The sequence below is a fragment of the Hippocampus zosterae genome, chromosome 12 (assembly GCF_025434085.1).
Source record: "Hippocampus zosterae strain Florida chromosome 12, ASM2543408v3, whole genome shotgun sequence".
Taxonomy (NCBI): domain Eukaryota; kingdom Metazoa; phylum Chordata; class Actinopteri; order Syngnathiformes; family Syngnathidae; genus Hippocampus; species Hippocampus zosterae.
In genome coordinates, this window is record NC_067462.1 from 5,733,755 (window position 1) to 5,760,679 (window position 26,925).

Below are 26,925 nucleotides of genomic sequence, written 5' to 3' on the forward strand. Positions count from 1 at the left end.
GTACAAAAAGCCTGCTAGAGCCATTTTTACTTGGAATAGACTTCAATACCTCGATAGTTAAGCGTGTATACATTCAATGGGAGAAAAGCGATGGCAATTAAAAGGTGGACAATTTGTGCATGAATGCCATCCCTGACCCCCACTGCTCTTAGCCTACCACTTGGCAAAAAATTAAAATGCCCTGACATTACACTCCCCGTGTAAGATCTTGGTTAGTCTTATATACCGTTCAAATGAACCTTCCAAAAACCTAGAATAAACACAATCGCCAGCTTTCACAGGTTCTATTGTGAAAATGTGGTTTCATAAATTACACCTGCATTGGAAAAAAGGAACCCAATAAAACAAGAGATTATCAATCACTTCACCAAGGAGGTGGATCATACAGTATGAAAAACAGAGGCGCAGCCGTGATAAAATTGTCCATAGTTGAGAAGAAAATGAGAATTCATCTTGACGGGGAAAGGTCTTTAAGAAGTCGCAGATTTAAGATATTCTATAAGGTCGGCGCGCTCATTCTTCTTTTTGATGCCAGCAAAGATCATCTTTGTTCCGGGAATGTACTTTTTGGGGTTCTCCAAGTAGACATTCAAGGTGTCCTCATCCCAGATAATGCCTGGAAGTCAAGAAAAGAACATCTCCATCAAATATACTCTTTAAATTTGATATCACGGTTATCGGACATGACACCATTCTTACCTTTGCTTTTGTTGGCGTCCGTATAGCTATAACCTTCTGCTTGGCCCGTTTTGCGACCAAAAAGACCCCACAGGTTTGGGCCCACTTTGTGCTTCCCTCCATTCTCTACCGTGTGACACTGAGCACACTTCTGAACAAAGGACTTCTTCCCTTTATTGATGTCTCCAGGCATTTTGTCTGTGAACATAACACGCATTGAGACATCATTAGCATGCCTTTTACAACACATACTAAGTGCACGGTAAAATGTAGTGACTTCCTGTGGCGCACTGCTATGAATATTCGACCGTTAGGGGGCGCTCTTTAACAAATTATGCAATTTTCCGGCGATTACAAAAGCTCCCTTTCTTGGGCAACTTGAAACTCATCATTAAAGTTTGAAAACAGTTAAGCCCACATTAGTTTGACGCTCGGATAAAGAATAGGAGAAAATGTATTGGAGAAAACCTCACGATAGTGTGATTAAAAATCCGAGTAGCTGAAGCTGTGTGTCTTAACGGTGGAATATAGTCACCCAGAGAGTGTGAAACGACAACCGACTCATCTTTCCCGTAAAATGAAAACTGGCAAACAGTACAGATATGCTACTGGCTCCCCATTCATTTTAGAATTATTTTTAAGATGTTGACTTGACTTGACTTGACTAAGATAAGAAAGCAAGATCGACCGGTACGAATGAAATCACGTTGTCTCTCCGGCTAACCGGGGCTTCAGAAAGGGTTTACTGGTAGTTACACAACAAAAAATGGTAGATCTGCAGCTATCCACCTCTTACCTTCAAACACTTTTCAGTCTGCCAAATGTATAACTTTCCAGTCGTCGGACTTCACCTCTTCAACGAATCACCGGTAACTGATACGCACGTGGTTTCTTACTCACCGGTGAATTTACGCCAGCTCATACGTCATCAGTCAGGTGACCATTTACGTCACACTGCCTTACACTAGATGTGCATTTTGATTACAAAACGGGGCAAGCCAATTCATTCCTAACTGCTCTATTGTTAATCGATGTTTAAACACCAGTACCAACAAATCCAAACAAAATTGTCAATAATTCACTTAATATCTATCACTTGAAATTTCCCCACTTGATCTGGTTTCAGTTACTGCAATAGCAAACCAATCAGGTTCAATTCAATTTCCCCAGTGTGGGACGAATAAAGATTTCTTATCTTATCTTATCTTCTCTTTCATCTATAACTGCCTTTCCAGCAGCTCCTATATTTGATGATACTTAACAAATCAAATAATCTTTTTTGGGGGGGGCGGGGGGTTACGCAAATATCTAGTACTTGGTGTTAAAAAAGAGAACACTGCACTCGAGGTTTCTGCTTTTAGAAAGAGAATGTTTGCTCTTTTTACAAAACTTGCTCATCAGCACACCTTAAATGCTAATTACGTCTGTAATTAGCATCTAAGGTACGACTTTTTGTGTTTCCTGCACACGGTTTTAACTTCCATTCTGAGTTCTATTTTGCGTCTTACGGACGCTATGGACCAGCGGGTGTCCGCAAGATCCACTCCGTTGCTTTGTTCCCACTCAAAGCGATCCTGCTGCAGGGAGGAGCTAGCAGAGTGCGGTTGAGCCGAGCAGAGCATCACAACTCGCATGCGAGGAAAGGGGCAAACACAGCATTTTTTTCCCCCTCCACTTCCCCACTGTGTTCTGGCCTACGTCCAAAGCATGCCCGCTGCGAGAAATTGACGTATCGGAGGTGGACTTTCCTTCAAACGGCTTACCTCGGAGAAGTCAATCGCCGCTTACCAGGCAGGGAGGAGAGCCAGCTCGGTCGTTTCCTGCGCCAAGAACTGTAAAGACATGGTCATTACACCACCGCGTCTGTGGTAAGGCAATAAGCTGTTCTCTTCGCCAGAACGACCACTTAAGCTACGTGACTGATAAGACTGCAACAAAATGCTTTGATACGAAGTGCGCTGCGTTGTGTCCACCCTCTCAGCCGACGAGACTCGAGCATCCTTTTTTTGGATTTGCATCCGGATGTGATTCGCGGAGGACCATCCAGACATGACCATCACCTAGCTGACTTTACTAGCATCTGCAAAGTGTGTTGTGTCGTAAATTGAACGGCTTTACTTTGACCGTTTGTTCGTTCACACGTTGGCTTTTCGTGAGCCGTTGAGCGGCAATTCAGCATCCAGACAGAAGCCTCGGTGATGTAACCTATTCACCTTTTATAAATCAAAACCAACCAGCAGGTCTCAACCACCGTTTTAATGTGATTGTTAAAGCCTTATCAATAAAGCACAATGTGTATTCTTAATATTCCATCCATGCTTTGTTTTGGATGGGGGGGGGGGTTTGGTTGGCGGATTGCCCATAGTGTAAGTTATCCAACTTCTGTCACTTTATGGGATTGCACCACATTATTTGCCAGTTTTTGCGGCCCAAGGGCGGCGAGTGACTTTGCAGTCATTTAAAATGGCATAAAAAATAACACAAATTAATGAGATGCAGAGATCTTGTAAATCAGGGAGGGGGTGTCAAACTCATTTTTGTCATGGGCCACATTTTAATAGCCGTTTCCTTTGGAGGGCTGTTATGACTGGGAAAAAAAGTCAATAATAATGGTTTATTCAACTTTTGTTTGTTTCTCTAATGAGGGGGTTGGTTACAATAAAATGCTTAGAATATGTCTCTTATTTATTACATATGAGAATTTTACATTTTGGTCAAGATTTTAGTAAGCATCATGGAAGGTGACATGTTTGATTTGATTTCGCGGGCCACATAAAACGATCTGGCGGGCCAGATCTGGCCCCCGTGCCTTGAGTTAGACACCTGTGCTGTAAATGGAAGCTCATTGTGCGAGTTTGTTGTTGTTGTTGTTTTTTTTTTTTTTTTTTTTTTTAGCATCTCTTGCAAGGGTCTGCAGTTTAATTTCTTTGGCCCTCCTGAAAAACCTTCAAGTTGAAGATGTCCTCATCCCTTCCTATGCATACATCCGCTTGTTGGCTAAAAATGATGTGGTGGAGAAATGACCTTTTATTTGCATATTCATGACTGAATCACGCCATTGTTTTTTTTTATTTTTTGAAAAAGTGCTCCTGATGAACCCATCACGACGCAATGAAAACAATAACCAGACTGTTTTTAGAACGACACTATGACTCATCTGTAACGGTGTTTATCTTTTGCCTCAGTTTGGCATATTCACTGCCTAAGACACCTCATGTGGTGTCATCAACGTACATTTTTTTTTTCTCTCGACGGTGTTAAAGATTAAGATTCTTATTCGGTCGATTTTCCAGCAAGACAAGTGGCCGAGAAGCATTGCAGAGTAAAACGGTTCTACCTAGATGATGTCATGAATGCAGCCCAGGATAAACTGGCTCTGTCCAGTTACCGAGTTAGGAAAATGATGAGCGTCTCTAAAAAAAAAAAAAAAAAAAAACGTGACTCCCCCCTCCCCCCCACCCCCGTCTCAGCCTCCTGATGTCTATTGCCTGAAACCTACTGGCTGGCTACTCTGTTTATCCCTGTGCATCATTAGTCAGTAAAACTAGTGAATTCGGTTGGCCTCGCAGATCCGTTCTGTTTGTGTTGCTGCACTTTAATATTGCAAGAGGGAGATTGGCTGCGGTGGGTTTTTGGAGAGTGCTTACTGTGATATTGTGGATGCGTTTCAATGTGGTGGCAACTAAATCAGGGCAGACATTGGTGGTGTCTTGACTTTCTTGTGAGCCTTGTGATAATCGTGAAATATTTGCCGAGTGGCTCGGATCTTGTGATGCCACTCTTATCAGGACGGATGGTTTTCCTTGCTTGAATCCAAATTCTGGAACCCTCAGGGACAATTTGGACTTTTCACCAGCCTCTCCAATAAGGTCATAGCATATTTTCCAAGAAAAGACCCTGAGGGATTTATCTTGCTCAAAGATTATTCAGGAGAGTCTGTTTGGTCTGTTGCTGACTAAGCCTGCTGTCGTTTTCCCTCAAAATGAACGCAATTGATCACGTTTGGAATACTGACGATAAGTAGGTAAATCCGGTGGTTCACTGGAATCCTGCGTTAAAGGGGAAGTCGGGTCAAAGGTTTTTTGGGCAATCATTTTCAGTCGACCGCAAGTGGCGACATAACAGTCCTTAAATTACTACAATCTTTTGTCTGCATTATAAATATAAATTTTTTAAAGTGTTCTCCCCGGGCCTGCGTGGGTTTTCTCCGGGTGCTCCGGTTTCCTCTCACATTCCAAAAACATGCGTGGCAGGCTGATTGAACACTCTAAATTGTCCCTAGGTGTGAGTGTGTGTGCGCGAATGAATGGTTGTTCGTTTCTGTGTGCCCTGCGATTGGCTGGCAACCGGTTCAGGGTGTCCCCCGCCTACTGCCTGAAGACAGCTGGGATAGGCTCCAGCACCCCCCGCGACCCTAGTGAGGATCAAGCGGTACGGAAGATGAATGAATGAATTTTTTAAAGTTTTATTTTATTTTATTTTTTTTCCTCTGAATGTTTTCTGACGGAAGTTATAAATCTATAAATGTTTGGTAGCAATACCCGCTTTGTTGAACAAGCACAACCGAAAAGGACACGAAGGGGCTTTTCATGCCGATGTCAACATTTCACTGACGCGGCTAACTGAAAAACGGTCATGGGGAAATACGGCTGTGGGGGTTGGCTCATTTCCAACCGACATGACACATTTCCCCCGTGCATCATCCACAGGCACGTGCTTATATCAAACGCGTTATTGTTGCACTCGTAACAAACGGCCGTGTTGAACTCAAACGTTGGAGGTGTTAACCGGGCATATTGAGGAATTTGAACGGGGGGGCGTGGCGCCTTTTTACATCCAATGTATAGTCAGTCTCCTTTCTTCAAAGAGCAAATTGAGCATGAAAGTCAAGCCTCGCGCAATTTTAAAATTCCTCGTCACATAGGTGCCGCGGTTAGCCGCAGCTACGCGGTGACGCCTGTGCTCACAGCGAGTCATAATCACGGTGACTGGATTTAGAAGATTAAGCTCAAGGGCTCAAGTGTCCTGCACGCCGACTGTCTTCATACCGAGCGGAATTGCTGCCCAGCCAGCCAAGGACTCCATCATATGGCTCTGAGAATGTGTTTTGAACTGAAACAGTACGAGGACACCGCCTTACAGCCCTTTGCATGCCTGGCACGTGTTCCGTTAGTGGGGGAGGGGGGGTATTCTGATTAAATTGCTTGTACTGGATTCATGAAAAAGTATACGCAAACACACACGCGCCTTCCGAGTGACCCGTAAATTAGCCAAAGCGCACGTCACCGGCGAGGAGCACTCTAACTAGCACCCCCCCCCCTACGCCAGTTAATTTCCCACCGAATAACCAGTAAAACGGTTTGATTTTTACAGGTAAGACAAATGAACCCGTCCATATAACCCGCTAAAGCTCTCGCTTCCGCGGCTCTATTAAATGGTCTTAGCCCCATCTTAGTTGGTTTAAGACGGAGGAGAGAGTGACGAAGTGAAAGGACTTGAATAATACATTGTGGTGTGTGAGTGTAACGCACGGTTGAGTGCCTAATTCGGAGGTGCGCCGAGCTGCTCGGTGGACTGGAGTCTCTCCCCAGAGCTTGACGGACATCAAAGCCCGAGACCCGATTCGTTCGTTGCCAAACAGTCGGCTTGTTTTCGGCAAATGAGAGATTTGCCATTTAAATGTCCAAACGCTCTAGATTCATTCATTCATTCATCTTCTGTACCGCTTGATCCTCACTAGGGTCGCGGGGGGTGCTGGAGCCTATCCCAGCTGTCTTCGGGCAGTAGGCGGGGGACACCCTGAATCGGTTGCCAGCCAATCGCAGGGCACACATAGACGAACAACCATTCGCACTCACACTCACACCTAGGGACAATTTAGAGCGTTCAATCAGCCTGCCATGCATATCTTTGGAATGTGGGAGGAAACCGGAGCACCCGGAGAAAACCCACGCAGGCCCGGGGAGAACATGCAAACTCCACACAGGGAGGCCGGAGCTGGAATCGAACCCGGTACCTCTGCACTGTGAAACCCACGTGCTAACCACTGGACTACCGGGCCGCCGCTCTAGATTGTATGATACTGATTTTATCCACTCAACCCCCCCCCCCCAACCCCCATAAATTTTTACAATTGTTCATTTTACACCCTCAAAAAGTGGGAATCACGTCAAAGTGACATCAAGCAGACAAGCGAAGATTGCAGTCTTGTCACACACGCCAAGTCAATTCATACGCCGCTCACATCCATTCCAAAGTAATTCCGCGCTTGCTCCGTGGCGGCGAGCTTCCTCAAAGCCACAGAGAGACTGACCAAACTTTGGATAATCATTCCCCCGACGTTAGCGGCAACCAAATAAATGGACAGAAGAATAGTGGTACACAGATTTCAGCTTTTTTTTTTTTTGTGGAGGGGTGTGGGGGAGGGTATCCATCTATACAAACAGATTTAGGATCGTTTTAGCTGATCTGATTAACCAGGAGATTGACATAAATTGATCATCTGATTGTGTCTGTGGTGGTCAGAGCGATCTGTCTTAAGATAAGCTTTGACTTTATGCCAAGCACATTAAGCCAGAGAACATCCATGCCATCCATTTGCTCATAATAGCGATGGGGAGGGTGCGCACAAATTTGGGTGGCGGGATTTAGATGCGGCTACGAAACATACACTGCATAGTTTTTTTTTTTCTTTGTCTTTCAGATGTCGATCGAGCAGCAAGTCACCAGCTAATAAGCAGAGCCGACCGCCTTCTACTATGTCGCACTCCCAACACTCGCTGCGAGGCGCCCACGGCCGCGCCATGAGCTCCGAGGAGAGGAGCTACGCGGCGGTCAACAAGACCTCCACACCGGTGCACAAGAGCGCGTCATCCTCTTCCTCGTCGCAGCGCGACAGCCGGCAGGTAGCGTGCGATACCTTTCGAGCCTAATTATATTTTAATGAATTGCTCACGATGAGGGATTATGCAGGGATACACTACCGTTTTTCTACTTGGCTTCTGTTGTCATTCGGAGGAGACGTGAGGTCGTTATGAGGATTTGACAGTTTAAGTCTTAGCGGATTTTGTATTGGGTGCATGTCAGCGAAAATCCAACCCAATCGATTATGAAACCTCATCGAGCTCAAGATCGTGATCACATTTTGGAAATGCCGTAAGAAGAAACAAAGCCCTGAAAAAAAAAAAGCAGGTTGATTCTACCCGACTGCTTCATTTTGCCACTGCAGAATTCAGAATGCAAGTGGAAGCTACGACATCACCACTTTCCCATCGGCACCGGGTTCTGAATCATTTATGAGGGGACTGGTGCAGGCTTGGTGTTCTTGTGGTCGTGTGGGCATATTACGCTAAGCTGCGCAGGAGACTTGCGTTCTTACCGGAGTACTTTAAGGCGGAAAGGGAGTCGGGTTGATGAGAGCTGGGGCCTGTTTGCAAGTGTACAGTTGAATCCTTCATGCTGGCAATTAAAAGTTCTACTCCTCCTCTCCTCTTGTACTTGTTTTTGTAATGATAACAATGACTTCCACGGCTATCGTGCAGGGGAGTTCCTGTGGTTCACCCCGACACAGTTCGTTTATCAATTAACTCATTCAGTACCAGCCATTTCTAGACCAAGTCTGAAAAGACGTTTAAAAACGTCTTTGGGAGTGAATGAGTTAAGAGAGGTTATTTGGAGGATTGTTGAGAAACACGTTCTGGCTTTTCTCTACATTTCTCCCACCGATTTCATCAATCCGTATATGTATGATTACAAAAAAAAAAGTTTTTCATTACAGTGCATCCATAATTCTAAACATGGCATGTGAGCATTGCTGAGGCCGATGGGACGATTTAGTGCTTGCTTTGTTCTGATCCTTCCCTTTACGCAAACAAGGAAAAAAGTTTGTCTCACTCGGCTGGGTGAGCTTCGGCCTAGCCCGGCTGACTTTGGTCAAGATCCACTCGCAGTCATGTCAAGTGTTCAGTCGACCGAAAGTATGTTTTTGGAAAGCGGGTCGTAAGCAGACAAAAGTCACGCGAGCTAACGCCACACAGGAGGGCCCGAGTCAAGATTCAAGCCCAGAAGCTTTCCGCCGATAGGCAGACACGCTGCGGTGGAAGCGTCCAACCACAAAGGCAGTCATTTCAGTTTCTTTGTATCCGGCCGCTTTCTTTTCATGACGGGTAACTGCCGTCTTTTGTATTGCTTCGACGTGCATAAAGGCCGCATTATACTCCCGAAAGGACACCAAAACGACAATTTCTATAGAAGGAATGCGTCTTGCTTACTTATTTCAAACCCTCGTGAGTGACTCGTCGAGCAGAATCTTTGGGCTCCATCTAACCCCTGCATTTTGAATCATGTCAAGTGTTGAAATGTCTCAACGCTCGCTTGTATTCCTCTCAGACATCCCGACATTTTCCTTGCTGTGCAGATGTGCGCAATCGAAGAGGGACGCCGCACTGATATTTATAGTGCTGATTTAGCCGAAACATGTCCAGGAGGAGTGCTTGTCCTTGTTCAGTTGAGTGTCGCGGTAATCATTTGATTCATTGCCGGTGTAAAAAAAAAAAAATGGGGCACCACGCTCACTACAAGTTGTGAATGAAAAGACTGATTTGCGCCATTATGTCGGGAAGTTCCGACGTCACATGCTACGTGCCGTTTCTCTGTCTTTTTCTTTCACTTGTGATCGAGTGCAAGAAAAAGGGGGAGGTCGCCTAGCTACTTTACATCTTCGCACAGAAGACTCTCTCTCCCACCCGCTCGGCTTTAAATTATTCTGCAGCGGGATCAATAAATGTGAGCAGGGTGCAGGGAATCCAATTGGCCTCATTCATTCTGCTTTCAGGGTCAAAAGACAAGAGAGCTCTGGCATGAAAAAAAAACCCCAAAGCAAGGAAGCGACGTCCTGACATGAAATGTCACATAAAATGACAAAATAATACAACACAGCACATAAGACACAGACAGTCGTACAATCTTAACCACTTTTCCTGCATACACTTTGTTATTTGAAGCGGTTATAAATGAAAGAGGAGCGAATCAAAGTGTCCTTTTCACCAGTGGATCAAAGACGTCCTGCTGAAAATGTGCACACGTCTGCTGCAAGCTAAGTTTGAAAGCAACAAGAAGCTGTAGCGTCCATTAACGAAAAGAGATTGGCTCTCAGTCTGCTGTCCCCATGTAAATCCGCTTCAATTCCAAGCTGCGACTCCCAGTTCCACATATCCATCGGCGCTTCGCTTATGCACGATAAATGACATCAAAATTCCAGGACTGGTGTTTTTTCCCCCCCACCCCTTTCAGTGTGGGGCAAACAATCAACCAGCACGTCTCACGTATTTATCATTTTAGAGCACATTGCACAGTGAACTAGATAATGACCAGTGCGTTCAAATGCTCTTCTCTCTGGGCAGCGGCAGGGGGTTCCACCTGTCCCGGCGTGACCTTGCACTCTCTTTGCTCCAAAGACGACACTTTGATTTACAGACTAAGGGCAAGAAGAGCGCAGTGAAGAGGAAGCTAATGGAGGGGAAATACTCAGAGCACACGAGGGGATGCGACGGGAGGGGGAGGGAGGTGGGGGGGGGAGCACAAACATTACGCAAGAGAGTCGAACGAAGGGTTTCCTCCATTAGACTGCGGGCTTGAGCGTCATCCTGTTTTACATCTCTCTTGTCTTTTTTCCTTCCGGAGGAATGAGCAGATCAGCTCTGACACTGCAATCGTTTTGTTGCACTTTCAGGAGACAGACAGCTGGGAAATCATCGAGGGGCTGAAAATCGGTCAGAGCAACGTCCAGAGGCCGGATAAACACGAAGGGTTTATGCTGAAGAAGCGTAAATGGCCTCTGAAAGGCTGGCATAAGGTAAGGTGGGCCCCGTTGGCAGCTTTTTTTGGGCTGTTTTCCGCTAGCAGCTCTTGAACGTCTGCAGTTGGAATAAAATTGCTTCTTCACAAAAGGTTTCTCTTCAGTACCTATTGACTTTTTAAGACAAGCCTAAATAATTCCCGAGCCATCAGACCAGCATGCACCATTTTGAAAGCAACACATTTCAATTAAATCTATTTGCAGCTCCAAATGCAGGATTTCTCGTGAGGGATTCACAATTAAGTTGTTTTTTTTTTAATGAACTAACACAGGGTTGTTGTTTTCCTCTGCAGCGATTTTTTGTTTTGGACAATGGTATCCTGAAGTATTCCAAGTCCCCCATTGATGTAAGTAGCCCTGACTCAACCCCCCACCGCAGGCACCGGGCAGACTGGCCTGGCAACAATGATTCAGCTGTAATGTTTGCAAGCAAGAGTTGCGGTGTTTCATTTGCGCCAGATTTGTATGTTACACCAAAAAATGGCCAAGGGCCTTGCTTAAAAATTGTAGTGAGGACTCAGCAATGAAGACCGGAAATGTAGAAGCGAATTGTTGAAGACAAAACCCCCCCCAAAAAGTTCTGATGTCGAATAATTGATGGAATTATTAACTCGTGAACCTAACTAGACGCGTGTCTCAGATCCAGAAAGGCAAACTGCACGGCAGCATCGACGTCGGCCTCTCTGTGATGTCCATCAAAAAGAAGGCTCGTCGTATTGACCTGGACACCGAGGAGCATATCTATCACCTCAAGGTTAACGCCAAGAGTCAGGATTGTCATTTCGGTATTGACCAATCCGTCAAAGCGCTTGACCGAGATCAAATAAACGTCCGCTCAACTTTTGGTAGGTCAAATCCCAAGACATCTTTGATGCCTGGGTGTCCAAGCTGCGACATCACCGCCTTTACCGACAGAACGAGATCGTGCGATCTCCTCGGGACGCCTCCATGCGAACGTTCCCTTCGTCTGCGGTTGCAGAGTCACCGCAAGCCGCTTCGACCGTCGGACACGACGCCAAGGTATTTCCCTCGGGACACAAACTGGTGAAAATGGCTCGCGGAAAGTCTCTCTCTCTCTCTTGTGAATTGTCTGCCTCTTTGTTAAAAGGTCATTGTGATCTCCGCACAGTGATCAGTTCGCTGACTGATGGCCGTGTATGCGTGCTCGATTAGAGTCCATTGCTCTAATGGCTACCTGACAGACAAAATGGATCTGAGCGTTAAGATAAAGGAATCATTTTTCTGTCCGTGGTCTAGACGCATTGTGCGCTGGGGCTTTTATCAATGAAAACACTGCAGAGTATTTCCAATGAAGGGGTCAGGATGTTAGACTAGACTGTCTGAAGCAGAACTTTACATCCCGTAGTTGGAATCCGACTGAAAGGGGCTCCCTGAAAAGTGTTAAGAGCGCCATTCCTTTCTGCCGTCTTCCATAATTACCGTAAATTCCGCACTTTTAGGCGTTTAGCAGTATGTGGCTGTGGTTGCATTATGCATCCACTAGATGGAGCTACGCCAAAAGAATACAATAAAATACAGCTTTATTTATATAGAGCAGCTATAACAAAGAGCCTTACAGAACATTTAAAATGCTCCATCCAAGAAATCAGAATATAAGGTGCATCGGATTACAAGGCACATTGTCGGCTTTTGAGAAAATTGAATGCTTTTAAGTGCGCCTTATAGTGCGGAAAATACGGTACATATTTCTCGTCCCTTCAAAGACAATTTCAGACACTGATCTATACATCTGCTCAATTAGTCTCATGTCAAAGCAAAATCTGCCAGCCAAATTCATGTTTTGTTCCAGCTGTGCTTCATTTGAATACTAAACAATGACAAATGGAAAGGGATGTTTTGTTTTGTTTTGTTTTGTTTTTTTTAGTTCCGTCTGATGTGACAGAAGCAGCACCTTTCCAAAAATAATGGCTACACTCCCTGCATCAGTTGTGCTTCTCCATTTGTAAATCCGCCTACTTGGGGCTTTTTTGGGGGGGGGGGCTGGGGGCATTGGTTATTTTCTTAAAATAATTCCACCTTTGGCACCATTTTAGGGCTTGAGAACTATGTTGAGGTTAGGGGAAGAGCTTCAGTTACTCAGGCCGTAGCTTTGTAAAACAAATAGAGTACTTTGCTGCCATTTTATGGTTACTATAGGTTAATTACAAACCTTTTTAGGTGTGCGTCACTTACTCGCAGATATTCACCTTTTTGTGACAGGGCTTGCTTCCCTGACTTACGTGTTACTATTTCTGGCTTATTTTTCTGTCAAGAGTTTACTTCTGACACCGACCCTTGTATCTCTTGAAAGCATGCCAAAGCCAGCGGGTTGCCATGGCAAACACCAGTCCCCACCAGCAGCAGCTTGCCCGCCTCTTACAGCAACGGTCAGAGCAAGGTGGCTGCCTGGCTACAAGAATCCGAGGAGATGGACAAATGCGCAGAGGGTGCGTTCTGTTGTCTCCGTTTGAGCTGGAAGCTCGTACGTCTCCTGGAGCTATCCTCATTTCGTGTGTGTCAAACGATTATCTGGGATGACTTGCTATGATCTGGTTCAGCATCTTTCAATGACAAAATCATTTCAGAACTTGCGCGATGCCAGTCCAGCCTGACTGAGCTGAGTGGCCTCTTGCAAAATCTGGAGATTCTCCAGAGGACTCAGTCGGCACCCAACTTTGCAGATATGCAGGTTGATCACACACACACACACACACTCCCCCCCCCCCCCCCACACACACACACCCTGCTTAGCGTCACTCATCCCATTTGCCTCTGAATTTTGTTTGCTGCTCATTTTTTGGGGGGATCTTGTCTGACTTGCTTTTTGTGTGACTGTGTTGTGTTACATACTGCGATGCATCGTTTGCCACCTAGACCGCTTGTGTAGAATTGACAAAGAAAGAAAAGCGCATGAACAGAAGATGGAGGACAAAAAGTGTCGGCAAAGATTCAAAATTCCAGCTTCAGGTACCTTTTCTCTTTGTTTTGTGTCACAAACCAAGAGAGAGCTGACTCTCAGACCTCACTAGAACAAAAATGCTGGCTCCAATTTGAAATAGAAAATAACACTTATACACTGTTAGGTTTAATTTTTTTTAAATCGATGCTTATGTTTCTCTTTAGCTTAAAACTCAGCATTGGTTAAGTGGTCTTGTTCTCTGTTTTGCCCATTTTTGCTCTTATTTTGCTGAGCACATTGTGTGCTTTCTAAAAAAAACAACAACAAACCAATCAACACCTGGCTTTCATACATTTTATCCACACCTTCTCAAGAAAGGTATCACAAATACTTTTGTAGAGCACAGATAAGAGAGTCAAAATTTTTTTGACAAGGGCATGCTTGATTTGTAAGTGTCTCGAGGCCTCTAATAATATTCGAGTGCACAATGTGCATTTGGCTTTTACGGACTAACAAGACAGGCTCGCAACAGGATTGCACTTCTCGATTGATTCACCCCGCATCGCCACCTCTCTTTAGGTCCCGCTATCATCCAGCATGTCAGCCGTCCGCCTCCACTCATCCAACCCGAACCTCTGCGCCGAGATGGGGGACTTTCAAGCTCCCGCCTCCCGGCTAACAGACAGCGTCGAGTGTACCAGTGACTACATTAAACTACAGGAGGAATTCTGCACCATTGCCCAAAAAGGTACAGATGAAAACAAGCGTGACTGAAGAGCGTCTGGTTACAGCTGACTTAACCCTTTCATTGGTTTATGTTTGGTCACGAAGAATGAAACTCTTATGTCACATTACACATGGCCGAACATTTGCACATATACCAGTACACCGGAAAAGTCGACTAAAATGGGTTTTCTTCCTGTCGTCGCTTTTTTTCCCCCACTGAATGCACATGATTTTGGAATGTCACACACACACACCGCTCTGCTGCCTAAGGGCTTAGGTAACAACCGTCATGGCTCACCTGTTTTGGGGGGTTTGGTCATCTGATGTTCGCAAGCTGAGCCCTTTGGCACGGTGATGTCATTTTCAGTCGACGGCCAGTGGCAGTACAAGGCAAAATGGCTGCACCCTGAGATGGATTTAAAAAAAAAAAGGGTCAATTATTTTTTTCACATAATTCATATTCCACAAATGTAAGTATTATATAGAATATATTATTCATTCATTCATTCATCTTCCGAGCCGCTTGATCCTCACTAGGGTCGCGGGGGGTGCTGGAGCCTATCCCAGCTGTCTTCGGGCAGTAGGCGGGGGACACCATGAACCGGTTGCCAGCCAATCACAGGGCACACACAGAAACGAACAACCATTCATTCGCACACACACTCACACCTCGGGACAATTTAGAGTGTTCAATCAGCCTGCCACGCATGTTTTTGGAATGTGGGAGGAAACCAGAGCACCCGGAGAAAACCCACGCAGGCCCGGGGAGAACATGCAAACTCCACACAGGGAGGCCGGAGCTGGAATCGAACCCGGCACCTCTGCACTGTGAAGCCGACGTGCTATATATTATGAAGATTATTTTTTTGTACTTGACTTCCCTCTTTAAAATGTCGAAAACTTGCAGCCACACCGTCACTGGATTTACACCAAAATATTATGGCTTCTTCCTACTATTTACGGCAGAAGGTTGCGGTGCATCAAGTCGGGCGGTGTTTCCAATTTAAATATTTGGCCAAATGTCTTCCATGCGCAGGTGGCTTAAAGAGCATATGTGGGTTCGCTTATAGACAAGCAGTGGACAGTGAGGCATGTCACATGTGTGATGCCGTGCGGCTGCAGTCGACTAGCTCGGGAGGCATTGCTCCATTACATAATATAGTCAGCGACGGCATCCCTCTCTGTCATCCCTCTGCACGCTCACAAGGCAATTTTACATCCCATCGCATCGATGTGCTACTCGGTGGCTCTTGAGATTTGCATTTCAAATTCTGTGCCAAACGACTCGACGTGGTCTCGAACCTGATATCGTGCTTCACTCTTACATCATATGTTTTAAGAACGCTACATTGCATTTACGCACCAAGCCGAAGCCGAGGACGTAACTAAAATAAATCAATCAATCGTGCTGCATAAGTGCTCATTGTCATTCTTGCGTCATTCTCTCTGTACGCAGTCCACGCTCTGCTCAAGTCAGCCTTCAACACAGTAGCCATAGAGAAAGAAAAGATCAAGCAGATTCTGTCTGACCAGGACCAGTCGGACCAATCGGCTCAGATCAACTCCCTCAGGAAGTCTCTATCACAGGTAATGAGCCCCGTCTTTCGCTCCGAATAAATGTGTCTGTCAAACATATTTTCTGGTTATTATGGTTACACTGGTTACCAAGAAAATTTGAGGAAAGTGCAGACTAGTTAATAACTCCTACTACACCGCCTCTACAGTGTTCTGAAACACTGTACAGTAGATTCAACGAGCCGCACTCAACAGCATAAAGTGATATAAGAGAGCGTTGACGTCCAATTGTCTTTTCTGAAACTAATTGGCGAGAAAACGAAATGTGCCGTGGACTTCATTAACGCTGCTCCTTGGTCCGTCTTCTCTGGCCCAGCGACTTGCTGTAATTGCACTGCTCCTCATCGACTGTTTCCATCACAGTGGTAAAATGGTTCTGCCCTCTTCATAATGACAGGCTTATGCGACAACATTGTCCAAAAGCTAGAGGTCACATTTCTTGGCAAAAGCCTTGTGTGTGTGTGTGTGGGGGGGGGGGGGGGGGGGGAGGAAATGATCATCACCCATCACTTCATAGGAATTTCTTTTTCTTTTCTTTTCTTTTTTTTTTTTTGCCACGGCTCAGTTTGCATCCAAGTCAGGGCAGCCCTGGGTGAACAAGAGCTGAGAAACTCATTGATTAATCATACACAGACACTAAATATAGTCAAAAAAAGGAAAGTGTGGAGACACACCATTCACCAAAAAAATAAAAAATAAAAAATGTGTGTGTGTGTGTGTGTGTGTGTGTGTGTGTGTGTGTGTGTGTATCACCAGGCACAACATTCAATGTTATGTAAATTTCTAATCAGGCCATTTAGTTAATTTCAGTTAATGTTATCATTTCAAAAGACCATACACACTCTTGTAACAACAAAAAGCTTCCCCGACCCGCTATCCCATAACCAAATAAAACATTTCCACGTGGTAGCCATATTTGATTTGATATATATCCTTCTGCCAAGGATATATAAAACATTGAGCACAACTGCATGCCAGTTAAAAATATTCTGGGCTCAATTGGTCTTTTGGCCAATGAACATGACAACAACCCATTTCCCTATTGCCCAAGGCCGTGTCCCAAAACGCAGAGCTACGATCCCGACTGAACCGCATCCACTCGGAGTCCGTCCTGTCGGAGCAAGTCGTCAGCGTGAATATCATTTCCACTCCTGATGAGGTAGGTGACTGTGTTCATTATGGCACCGACAGTGCTAATTAAAACCCCCTTATTGATAAAACAACAGGGCGGCCCGGCGGTTGTATTATTGCTTTCCTGCCTTATTGATCAATGGCCTCAAAGATTGATGGAGGCTCACAGTTATGTTTTAGGGCATCATTATTCAATGCAGATGATGACATCAATGTTATTGGAAAATGACAAATTAGAAATGGATGGAACTTTGCCATAAAACGAACTCGGGTGTCTTTCAATTCCAATTCTCATCCGCGAGCGTGTAACATGTTTGCATGTGTTGACTGGCAGGTTGTAGAGCAGATGGGGATCCCGCTGACTCAGCAGGCCTCTAATGAGAGCCGACTCTCCATGTCGGAATCGGTCTCGGAGTTCTTTGATGCCCAGGAAGTGCTCCTATCAGCCAGCTCATCTGAGAACGAGGTAATTTGCTTCGTGGGGGGTGGACTGCGAGGACGATAATGTCGGCCCTGGGTTAGTTAGCAACTAATGAGAGCCGCCTGCGAGGTTAAAATGGCCGATTTAACGGAAACTCAATCATAGTCAGGCACTAAGAGGCGCTCTTGTTAATTAGAGCAAATACCTCATCCCTCGTTCGGCTTCAATTTGGTATTTTATTTCTTTATTTTTAATTAGCCTTGTTTAAAAACAACAAAAAACAATTTGGCCACTTGAAACCATCGTTTCTGCGTGCTAACTCTCTGTCGGCCTCTTAGGGGCTATTAAAGAGAGTTGCTCTCCAGGCATGCATTGAGCCATGTGAAGGATCACTCCCAGAGGACATTTCTCACACCGTAGCCCGATGGCAGGCCCATTCAGACCCAAAGCACAAGGAGACCGCAACACGGGCTAATACAGACGTGACGGCTTTCGTGTAAAATGTGCCACAGTGTCTCTCTGCGGGATAGCTGCAGCGGGGCAGATGTTGCATGGCAGCTTCTTTCCATCCGCCTAACAATTTGCAATTGTCTCAATCCTAAATCTTCCCCCTGTGCCTGTTCCCCGAATAGGGCTCAGACGATGAGTCATACGTCAGCGACGTGAGCGATAACATCTCAGAGGACAACGCCAGCGTGACCGATAACGTCTCCAGACAAAGTAGGTCCATCTCGTTCGGAGCCCCCGCTGACTTTGTAAAGGAAGCATTTTTCTAGTTTTAAGAGTGCAATGGCGCCACAGTGGATCCTACAGCGACTTACTCGGCTGCTCTGTGCCAAGATCTTTTTCTTCGGCTTTATGAGCAGCCTGTGTGGGGAGGGATGGAATCTCCGGCCTTTATCTCTGTCACATCCCACACATCTTTCGTCACACATGATCTCTCGTCAAAGGGAACTCCTCAGTACAGTAGTCTCATGTGGAAAACTAACAGATTTGGCCTTATTACTTCAAAGGTAGGCTTTAAAGTAAATAAAACACTTGTTTTGAGTGACAGAGTAGCAGGAGTCAAGTGAAAAATCCGTAGCTTCAGCAAAAGCTACACCCTGATATGATGAGATTTGACATTCTACATACAGATGCCAAGGTTATAGTTCATGGAAATGAAGGAAATAAACTAAAATCGAAAAGCATTTTTTTGTTCATTGAATAAATGAACTCTACCAATCTCACATTAAAAAAAAACGATTACTAAAACTAATAAAAATTGAACAAGCAAAATATTTTCGTCAAAATAATAAAAATTAAAAAACTAATTAAAACTAGGGCGGCCCGGTAGTCCAGTGGTTAGCACGTCGGCTTCACAGTGCAGAGGTTCCAGGTTCGATTCCAGCTCCGGCCTCCCTGTGTGGAGTTTGCATGTTGTCCCCGGGCCTGCGTGGGTTTTCTCCGGGTGCTCCGGTTTCCTCCCACATTCCAAAAACATGCGTGGCAGGCTGATTGAACACTCTAAATTGTCCCTAGGTGTGAGTGTGAGCGTGGATGGTTGTTCGTCTATGTGTGCCCTGCGATTGGCTGGCAGCCGATTTTGGTGTCCCCCGCCTACTGCCCGGAGACGGCTGGGATGGGCTCCAGCATCCCCCGCGACCCTAGTGAGGATCAAGCGGCTCGGAAGATGAATGAATGAATGAATAATGAAAACTAATGGAATTTTAAAAAAAACATAAGTCAAAACAAAATTAAAATGAACTATAATCAAAAATCCAAAACTATTATAACCCTCAATAAATAGTATCGCTGAAAAGTTTATTTGAGTAGTTCAATTCAGAGTATATCTTGAGCTGTAAAGATTCATTGAACACCTCAAAATAAAGTATTTAACTTCTACAATATTGTTACTGAGGTAATATTGTCCAAATGGAATTGTCCATGTTAAATGTAAAGGCAATCTAGATCAGATCTAGATGAAACTTTGCTTGAAATTATGGCTTGTTCCGACACACTCGTAGCAAATTGAATGGATATGTGAGTTGATATTACCGTGTCCTTGGCAGTGCAGTGGTTCATTTGTCCGACTTCTGTGCAGGCTGCTTGCGTTCAGTTCCCGCTCGGCGACTGTGTGGATTTGAGTGTGGAAGTTGTCTGACCGCTCACCTCTGATTGGGGGGGCTGTGAATATCACATGAAATAAAAGCGACATTTAGTGTTTTTTGTTTCTTCTCAGTGGCCAACGGAGACTTTGCTGGCTGCGCCTTCCGTAACGGGCGGCGCACGTGCCTGCCGGCGCCCTGCCCCGACACCGGCAACATCAACCTGTGGAACATCTTGCGAAACAACATCGGCAAGGACCTGTCCAAAGTGTCCATGCCCGTGGAGCTCAACGAGCCTCTCAACACGCTGCAGCGCATGTGTGAAGAGCTGGAGTACAGCGAGCTGCTGGACAAGGCCGCTGAGACGGAAGATCCTTTTGAACGCATGGTAAACCTCTCTAATACCACCTCTTTATGTTTTTTCCAACTCTCCGAGTACCCATTTAATGACCGATTTTAAAATTCAGTGGTGTAGTGGGGCCGAAGTTTCCATCAAAAACAGGAGAGAGAGGTTTGAATTTATTTTGTGATACTGTTCACTTTATTTTAAGGCCATATCAAACTCAAGGTTTCAGCGGGTATGATCAAATTTCATTTAATACTTTTTAACATCGTTTTCAGTGCCACTTTAAACTAAAAGTGCCACATATACTCACCCGCGAAAGCACACTTTAAAAGCTGGAGCAAGCTCGCTCAGTGCTAACTAGTTACTTGGAGCTGAACAATGCTGTGTCAATTGAGTTTATATTTCTGGACATGATATTTCATACTTTTTAAATGCCATTTAGGGCCTTAATTATCACATAGTCAATTTAATGACCATGAATGCTTTTTATAGACCCGCAGAATCCCTGTAACAGTATGCCCTGACGAGGTTGTCACCTTTAAACAACCACCCGCATCCACACCTAAAGACCCCAGCCGGTTTTGAACCCGTGGGGGCGACGGTGCAAGCCGCTGTACCGCTGTTCCACCCTGCCGGGGCGACAGGATGCTTCTGTGCCTCATATCTTATTGATGAAGAATGTTGGTCCCTTTAGGTTGATGTGAGCGGTGTTTGTTTGGCTTGTGCCAGGTTCTGGTTGCCGCCTTCGCTGTCTCAGGCTACTCATCCACCTACTACCGAGCAGGAAGTAAGCCATTCAACCCACTCCTCGGAGAGACGTACGAATGTATAAGAGAAGACAAGGGCTTCTGTTTTTTCTCTGAACAGGTACAGTCATGCTTGCGCAACGTTTCTTATGGGAATCACACTCACTCACAACATTGAAAAGAGTAGTGCCTTGTTAAACGAGCGATCCGACAAAGGAGCAGTTGCTGGGCCGGTTTTTGGCTATGACATACAAGCAAAAAATTAAATATGAGCTCTGTGTCGTGACTGAGTCAACTCACTTCACAACAAGCAGGCATTTGGAAGCTAGCAAACAATTCTTCGAAAAAGAGGCTTCCCAAGTTCTTTTACTGTCTCTCACAATCAAAGTTTACTGTCAAACAAAATATAAAACAAAGAGAATCAAACACACAACTTTGCCATAAAGCCCGCGAGCTTCATGCTCGCACATCACGGAAACACCATTGACAAGCTAACGAAGAGCATCTCTGGGATAATGTAACGCAACAGATATTTAAACACAAAAGGTGGAGCAACACATGTAGATCGACAATATAACAATACTCACATATCGTCTGCGAAAAACGACCAATATGACTGACTGCAGCTTACTGAGCCGCCATCAGCAGCTGTGAAACTCTTCATTGGCATCTGCATTATGTCTGTTATACTGCCCCCGTATGGCCAAATTGCACACACCAGAAGGAGCGCAATGAATTAATCATGATGCCCAAACTCTTTAGAACCTTTACAGTGTAGTTAATTGTGGAAATGTTATGTTTTAGAAAGTCCAATGTAAGAGAATGCTATTTTCCTTCTTAAAAACACCTTCCAAAAATGTGTGTTGGCTTATTTTTGAGGAGGCAGAATTAATGGCACCTCCATTAATTGCAGTGGGGAAAGATGAATTGAGAAACAAGTGTGAAGTGTTTAAAATTTTAAGAACGGAGTCAAATGGATATGGATTTTGTCAGGAAGTTCACAAAGCTTCACAAATGTTCAATATGCACACCACCTGTGACATGACAGTTTACCTTCTGCCTTCCTCCTCCATTTTTTGGGGGGTGCCAGTTTGGTGTAATTAAAGACAATGAAGTAGACTGTCATTGTGTTGTTCTCTCAAGGTGAGCCACCACCCTCCCATCTCTGCCTGCCACTGCGAGTCCAAGAATTTCACCTTTTGGCAAGGTAGGATGCAACTCCGATTAGTGGGGGATTCGGCATGGATGCGATAATAATGGAAGTTACACTTGGGATATCAAGATCACTTCAATATGACAGCGATTGCTATTTTTCTTTCCATAGACGTCAGATGGAAAAACAAATTCTGGGGAAAATCAATGGAGATCTTGCCAGTCGGGACAGTGAGCCTGATGATTCCCAGGTAGTGACGCACCCCGTTCTCGCTATTTTAGCCGAATATTTGGGGTGAGTTCCAAAGTAGACGACCGTATGTACGTCAGTGAAATTTCACTTGTAAACAGACCCCAAAATCCGATGCTGTGCTCAGTGGCTCTTGGTGGTTTTGAGTCTTTTACCGGTTTCACACAGGCACAAATATGTAACGCGCCGTAGTGGGCGCCCCAGGGGCGCAACTATTTTTACCCCTGAATATAATTAATGCATGAATACTGAAAATGTGGAGCTATTGAACTGAACCCACAACTTGATCAAACCACTTCCAATGTTTGTGCGCTCTTGCCGCATAATAAAGAGAACACATCTGACTGAAACACAGCAAAAGAAAAAATCGACCGTGAAAATGTTTTTTAAATGAAAGGTTTGATTATCTGTAAAGACTGCGATTCTTCTTGCGTTCAGTCGTTTTAAAGACGCCACATTTCATTTATTTCTGTCAATTAACTCATTCAGTGCCAGCCAATTCTGAACCAAGTCTGAAAAGACGTTTAAAAACGTCTTTGGGAGTGTATGAGTTAATTCACTAAGTGAAACTCAAGTGACTCATGTAGGTAGATTCGATAAACACCCTAGCGTAATGGGCCACTCCTGGTGGTCTTGTTTTGTGAATGCGAGGTATGTGACAATTAAATTGGCGTTACAAAAACGACATTGCGTTGTTCTTACCTTCCCACCTGGAGAGACATGTCCAGACAGTTTGTTGTTGATGTGTTCAGGTTTGGAGATCACTACGAATGGAACAAAGTCACCACGTGTGTCCACAACATCCTCAGTGGCCGCCGGTGGATCGAACACTATGGCGAGATTACCGTCAGAAACACAAAAAGCAGCGCTTGCCTCTGCAAACTCACCTTCGTCAAGGTCACCGCAGGTTTCATTGTGGCTCGGATACGTGTGGACTCCATGTTGACGACCCGTGTCGTTCTTTTAGGGGAACTACTGGAGTTCTAATGTGAACGAGATCCAAGGATTTGTGATGGACCAAGAAGGGAAAGTGATCCACAGGCTTTTTGGAAAATGGCACGAGGGGCTTTACTGTGGCGTGCCACCTTCCGCCAAATGTATCTGGAGGCCAGGTAGGCCGCTGGATTGTCACTTCAACCCTGGTTCATGGCGGGGATACCTTCCGGACCCAACCGTAATAGATGATCATCTGCGATAGACGATAGGATGAACACATGTAACCTGAATCACATTTGAGGTATTCCTCAGGGAAAGTGCTTGCCTCAAGCTGTTAATTGGCCACTCACATAAAACAAGATGATTTAACATTGTATAATTAAATGCTCAACCAAACTATGTCATTTTGTTTGATAGCTTAATGCTAATATATCATGCAAAATACCATCGATGAGCTAACGAAAATTAGCATAGATCTTTCGGTAATTGTCACTCAACTGCTATTTTTACATGAAACAGCAGCACATGCATACAGTGGACACCCACATATTTGTGGTTTGGTGTGATTTTTTTTGGGGGGGGGGTTGAGGGTTCTGGGTCTGTCTCCTGTTTTTGGGGGGATGGGGAAAATCTGCTCTCTACCCGAAGGAATCGATCATTTTACAGTTTGTAAACAATAATGACGTAATCAGGATGCACATGCACTGCTCGTGCGGAAAGGACGGCGGAGTAAATTATGGACACACAAGTCGACAAACTATGATGCGGCGTGAAAATCACATTATAAAACTAACATTGCCAGATAGAAAGCAATGTTCCAATCCTAATGGAATTACAGAGTGGGCGGAAGATGTTACAAGGCGGTCGCGATGTCCCTCGTTATTTAGTGGAGAAACCTAGTGTTTATCAAGAGAGAAAAGTTTAGCCCCGCTTGGACCATCGTCAAAAGAAAGGGAATTTAGAGATAACTGTACTTGCATGGCAGGGCGAGTAAGCTTTTTTGTTTTGCTGGTTGTTATGTTGCATAAAAGGGAACAGAGAATCGCATCAAAGTGTGGGACTGGAGGGCAACTATTCAATTGCTGACGTGTAGAAAAACCAAATGGTAATGTTTAGTGGCCATTACTTGCGAATTCTCTTCTTCGCAGCAGGGCTCCGTCCCCATCCCACTGTACATCAATGTTGTTGTTTTTTCTTGCTAGGCTCCATGCCCACAGATTACGAGCTATACTATGGCTTCACCAGGTTTGCCACTGAACTCAACGAGCTTTGTCCCGAGCTCAAAGATGTCCTACCGCGAACTGACGCACGGTTCAGACCCGATCAAAGGTGACGCTACCGCCGTCAAACACAAATCCCACATGCTGGACAGTTACATTCAGTAAATCAACATGTACTCTGCCTCACACCAGGCACCTAGAGGAGGGCAATTTGGAGCTAGCCGCCTCAGAGAAACAGCGAATCGAAGACCTGCAGAGAACAAGGAGAAAGTGGAATGAAGAGAATAATGTCAAACAGGAGCCCCGCTTCTTCAAGTAAGACAGTAACAACACTCATTCAGCGGATCATACAAGCCTTACGAAACCTTGCCTGTTTATTCCCATTCTTCCGGCTAATCATTACATCCTTCCTATATCCCCAGACCTCTTTTGTACTTTTTTTTCTTTCCAACTTCATTTCTTCCTTGCTTCATTCCTCACCATTTCTTCCCTCAGAGTCTCTTTTTCACTTTGCAATCCTCCAGTTACCCATCCATTAAAGCCTTCGACGTCCTTTGTCCTTCATTCAAACTCTATGTTCACCCTAGAATAAATTTTACGGTCCTCTTTTTGTTACAGGAAAGTGGTTGACGCTAATCACAGGGAACGATGGGTCTCCAACAACCTGTACTGGGAGCTGCGGAAAAATCCCGGCTTTATTAACATGGAACCGACAGTGAGCTTGTGGTAGCGCACGTCCGCTCGCTCCGCTCTTCGCATTCGGCATTTGACTGGACACTTGAGATGCGAGGAGAAAGACTTAAAACACGCTCTTGGACGTGAGCGAGTCCTGGCGGGCGTTCTGCGGCGCCACCGTTGGAGGAAACCTCTCACAAGGAAGGGTCAACTTCACCATGCTTGCGAAGGTCGCATAGATCTTTTCTCAGCTACTCTAACGACTCCCGAGTCGGCCTTAAACGCGGACGCCCATACTTAGCTACGACCACATGCATGCTTAGAGAGCTTTCACTGGCATCCGGCCATATTTAATACATCCTTAATGTTGCAGAAAAATGGGTATTTTTATAAAATATCTCAGCAGATTGGATTTATTTTTTTCCCTTTTAATACAGTTTGTGATGGGGGAACAACTCGTCAAACCACACAGCTGAGGGCACACATCTCCGATAACATCACCCGGCATATTTATGATCACGTTCAGCTGAAAACCAAGAGACAGACAATGGTCGACAGTTCAGTGTTTCTTCACTCTCAGCTTGCTACGCCCCCGCCCCCTGCCACCCACTCCCTGGCCCTATTGTCTCATTTTTAACTACCTGCGCACGAGCCACTCCGTCCATATATAATGTTGAGCTTCCTTCGCTACGCTGCCAGGGTTAGGCAAATTGTGACCTGTCGAGCATTTTATGCAGCATTATGTAGACTCCGGTCATGTTGGCTGTTTATTTATATATTTATTTTTAATGAGGTCGTTTCCATGTATTCAGTCGTCTTTTTTTTTAAATAATCATTCTTGCTGATTAACTATATTGATTTTGACACCCCCCATCCCCCCAAAACTCGGTTAACTGTAAATAATGTATTTAGTCAATGCCGAACCATAGGTTAATTTATTGATTGTATATATTAATTTTGTAATTTCCCTCCGAAAATCAATCAATTAAAATGGGGCAAATCCAAAGACTAAAATGCCAAACACAAAAAAGATATACAATTTTCCAAATTGACAAGTGGCTTTATTTATTTTACTCTAGCCATCTAATGCGTGTTGGTTTGGAACTGCGAGAGGCCCTGGCTCACATTTGATTTAAAAAAAAGACTGTCATTACAGTGTACAGTACATCATGTTCAGGCAGCTACTTAGTCAACCTTGAGACAGCAGCGCCATCTGCTGCTCATTCAAGGAAAATACCACTCCCGCTCATCAAGTTTCATTTCCTGATTAGTAATTAACCACAAAAACGGATACAGCTACAACGGCTCTATTAATGGCCCGTTTGTTTTAACACTATTGCTGACAGCCCAAACAAATTTAGAGTGAATCTTCACTTTTGTTGATCATATCTCCACAACAAGTATTCAATTTCACTTGCTGTGCCTTAACGCATACAAGAATGACACACACACACACTGCTGGAAATGAGAAGTTGTCCCACTCTCACCCATCTGCATCTGCTTAGTGATTACAAAGCCAAAGGGACAACCTGTGTTCTTGCCAAACACGTCAGACAGTAGATGTACACACACAAAGCCATCAACGAAGCTCTTTGCTATGCTACCGTACAACATGCCGCCTGAAGTAACTGTAAATACAGCACATCTGGACACCTGAAAACATGTCCAACCATCTATCCATTTTCTGGAGCATTAGGGTCACAGCTGAGCTGGAACCGATCTCAACTGACTTTGGGCGAGAGGTGAGGTACACCTTGGACTGGTCACCAGCCAAGTGCAGGACAGTCATTCATACAGAGACATGCTCCTTCTACAGGAGTGTGGACTCCCCTCAGTGGTGTGTGTGTGTATGTGCGCACACGTTGGAGAGGAACACTGGACAGCAGCACAAGCGGAAAGTAGAACGGACAGACGCGATGTTCCTTTAAAAGGAAAAAAAAAAGAGCCTTCAACTATTGTTCCACCTGCATGTGTAGCCTGCCAATGATTGTTGCAGATGCCTCACGGTAAGGTTCTGTTCTTGTCATGGACCAGACCACGTCCGCTGGGGACCCTGATGGTACCTTCTTTAAAAAGTGCAATTGAAACTAAAGTACATATCGTTCCATCAACACTGTACACTGCTGCTACATAGTGCTTGGATTAATAAAACCGGACCTTCGGTGTGTGGTTTATTCACCCAATTTCACCTGTGTGTGTACGTGCGTGCAAAAACAACAAAACAATC

General features: G+C 44.9%; 2 protein-coding genes and 1 long non-coding RNA gene across 5 annotated transcripts; 1 reads left to right on the forward strand and 2 right to left on the reverse strand.

Annotated features, from left to right (window-relative positions):
* Positions 1–9: 9 nt before the first annotated feature.
* Positions 10–2,567, reverse strand: LOC127611282 (cytochrome c-like). 2 transcript variants are annotated; one of them, XM_052081711.1, is made up of 3 exons: positions 2,442–2,567; positions 700–876; positions 10–616 (listed from the first exon to the last, which is right to left on the reverse strand). In XM_052081711.1, the coding sequence occupies exons 2-3, from the start codon at positions 869–871 to the stop codon at positions 471–473; spliced, it is 318 nt and encodes a 105-aa protein (XP_051937671.1). In that variant the 5' UTR covers positions 872–876; positions 2,442–2,567; the 3' UTR covers positions 10–470. The 2 variants fall into 2 exon arrangements, with proteins under 2 accessions (XP_051937671.1, XP_051937670.1); XM_052081710.1 differs by lacking the exon at positions 2,442–2,567 and adding an exon at positions 1,475–1,634.
* osbpl6 (oxysterol binding protein-like 6) lies at positions 2,397–26,881 on the forward strand. Of its 2 annotated transcripts, XM_052081650.1 has the most exons (23): positions 2,397–2,546; positions 7,382–7,583; positions 10,409–10,531; positions 10,828–10,881; positions 11,175–11,288; positions 11,384–11,554; positions 12,846–12,981; positions 13,120–13,223; positions 13,409–13,501; positions 14,013–14,181; positions 15,616–15,746; positions 16,786–16,893; positions 17,200–17,331; positions 17,919–18,006; positions 19,508–19,761; positions 20,449–20,586; positions 21,609–21,672; positions 21,790–21,868; positions 22,620–22,764; positions 22,835–22,979; positions 24,006–24,132; positions 24,216–24,338; positions 24,642–26,881. In XM_052081650.1, the coding sequence occupies exons 2-23, from the start codon at positions 7,437–7,439 to the stop codon at positions 24,751–24,753; spliced, it is 2,757 nt and encodes a 918-aa protein (XP_051937610.1). In that variant the 5' UTR covers positions 2,397–2,546; positions 7,382–7,436; the 3' UTR covers positions 24,754–26,881. The 2 variants fall into 2 exon arrangements, with proteins under 2 accessions (XP_051937610.1, XP_051937611.1); XM_052081651.1 differs by lacking the exon at positions 13,409–13,501.
* LOC127611287 (uncharacterized) lies at positions 14,250–22,895 on the reverse strand. The gene is made up of 3 exons (XR_007965285.1): positions 22,755–22,895; positions 22,570–22,697; positions 14,250–14,565 (listed from the first exon to the last, which is right to left on the reverse strand). It is a non-coding gene; the product is annotated as an uncharacterized LOC127611287 (long non-coding RNA).
* Positions 26,882–26,925: the final 44 nt, after the last annotated feature.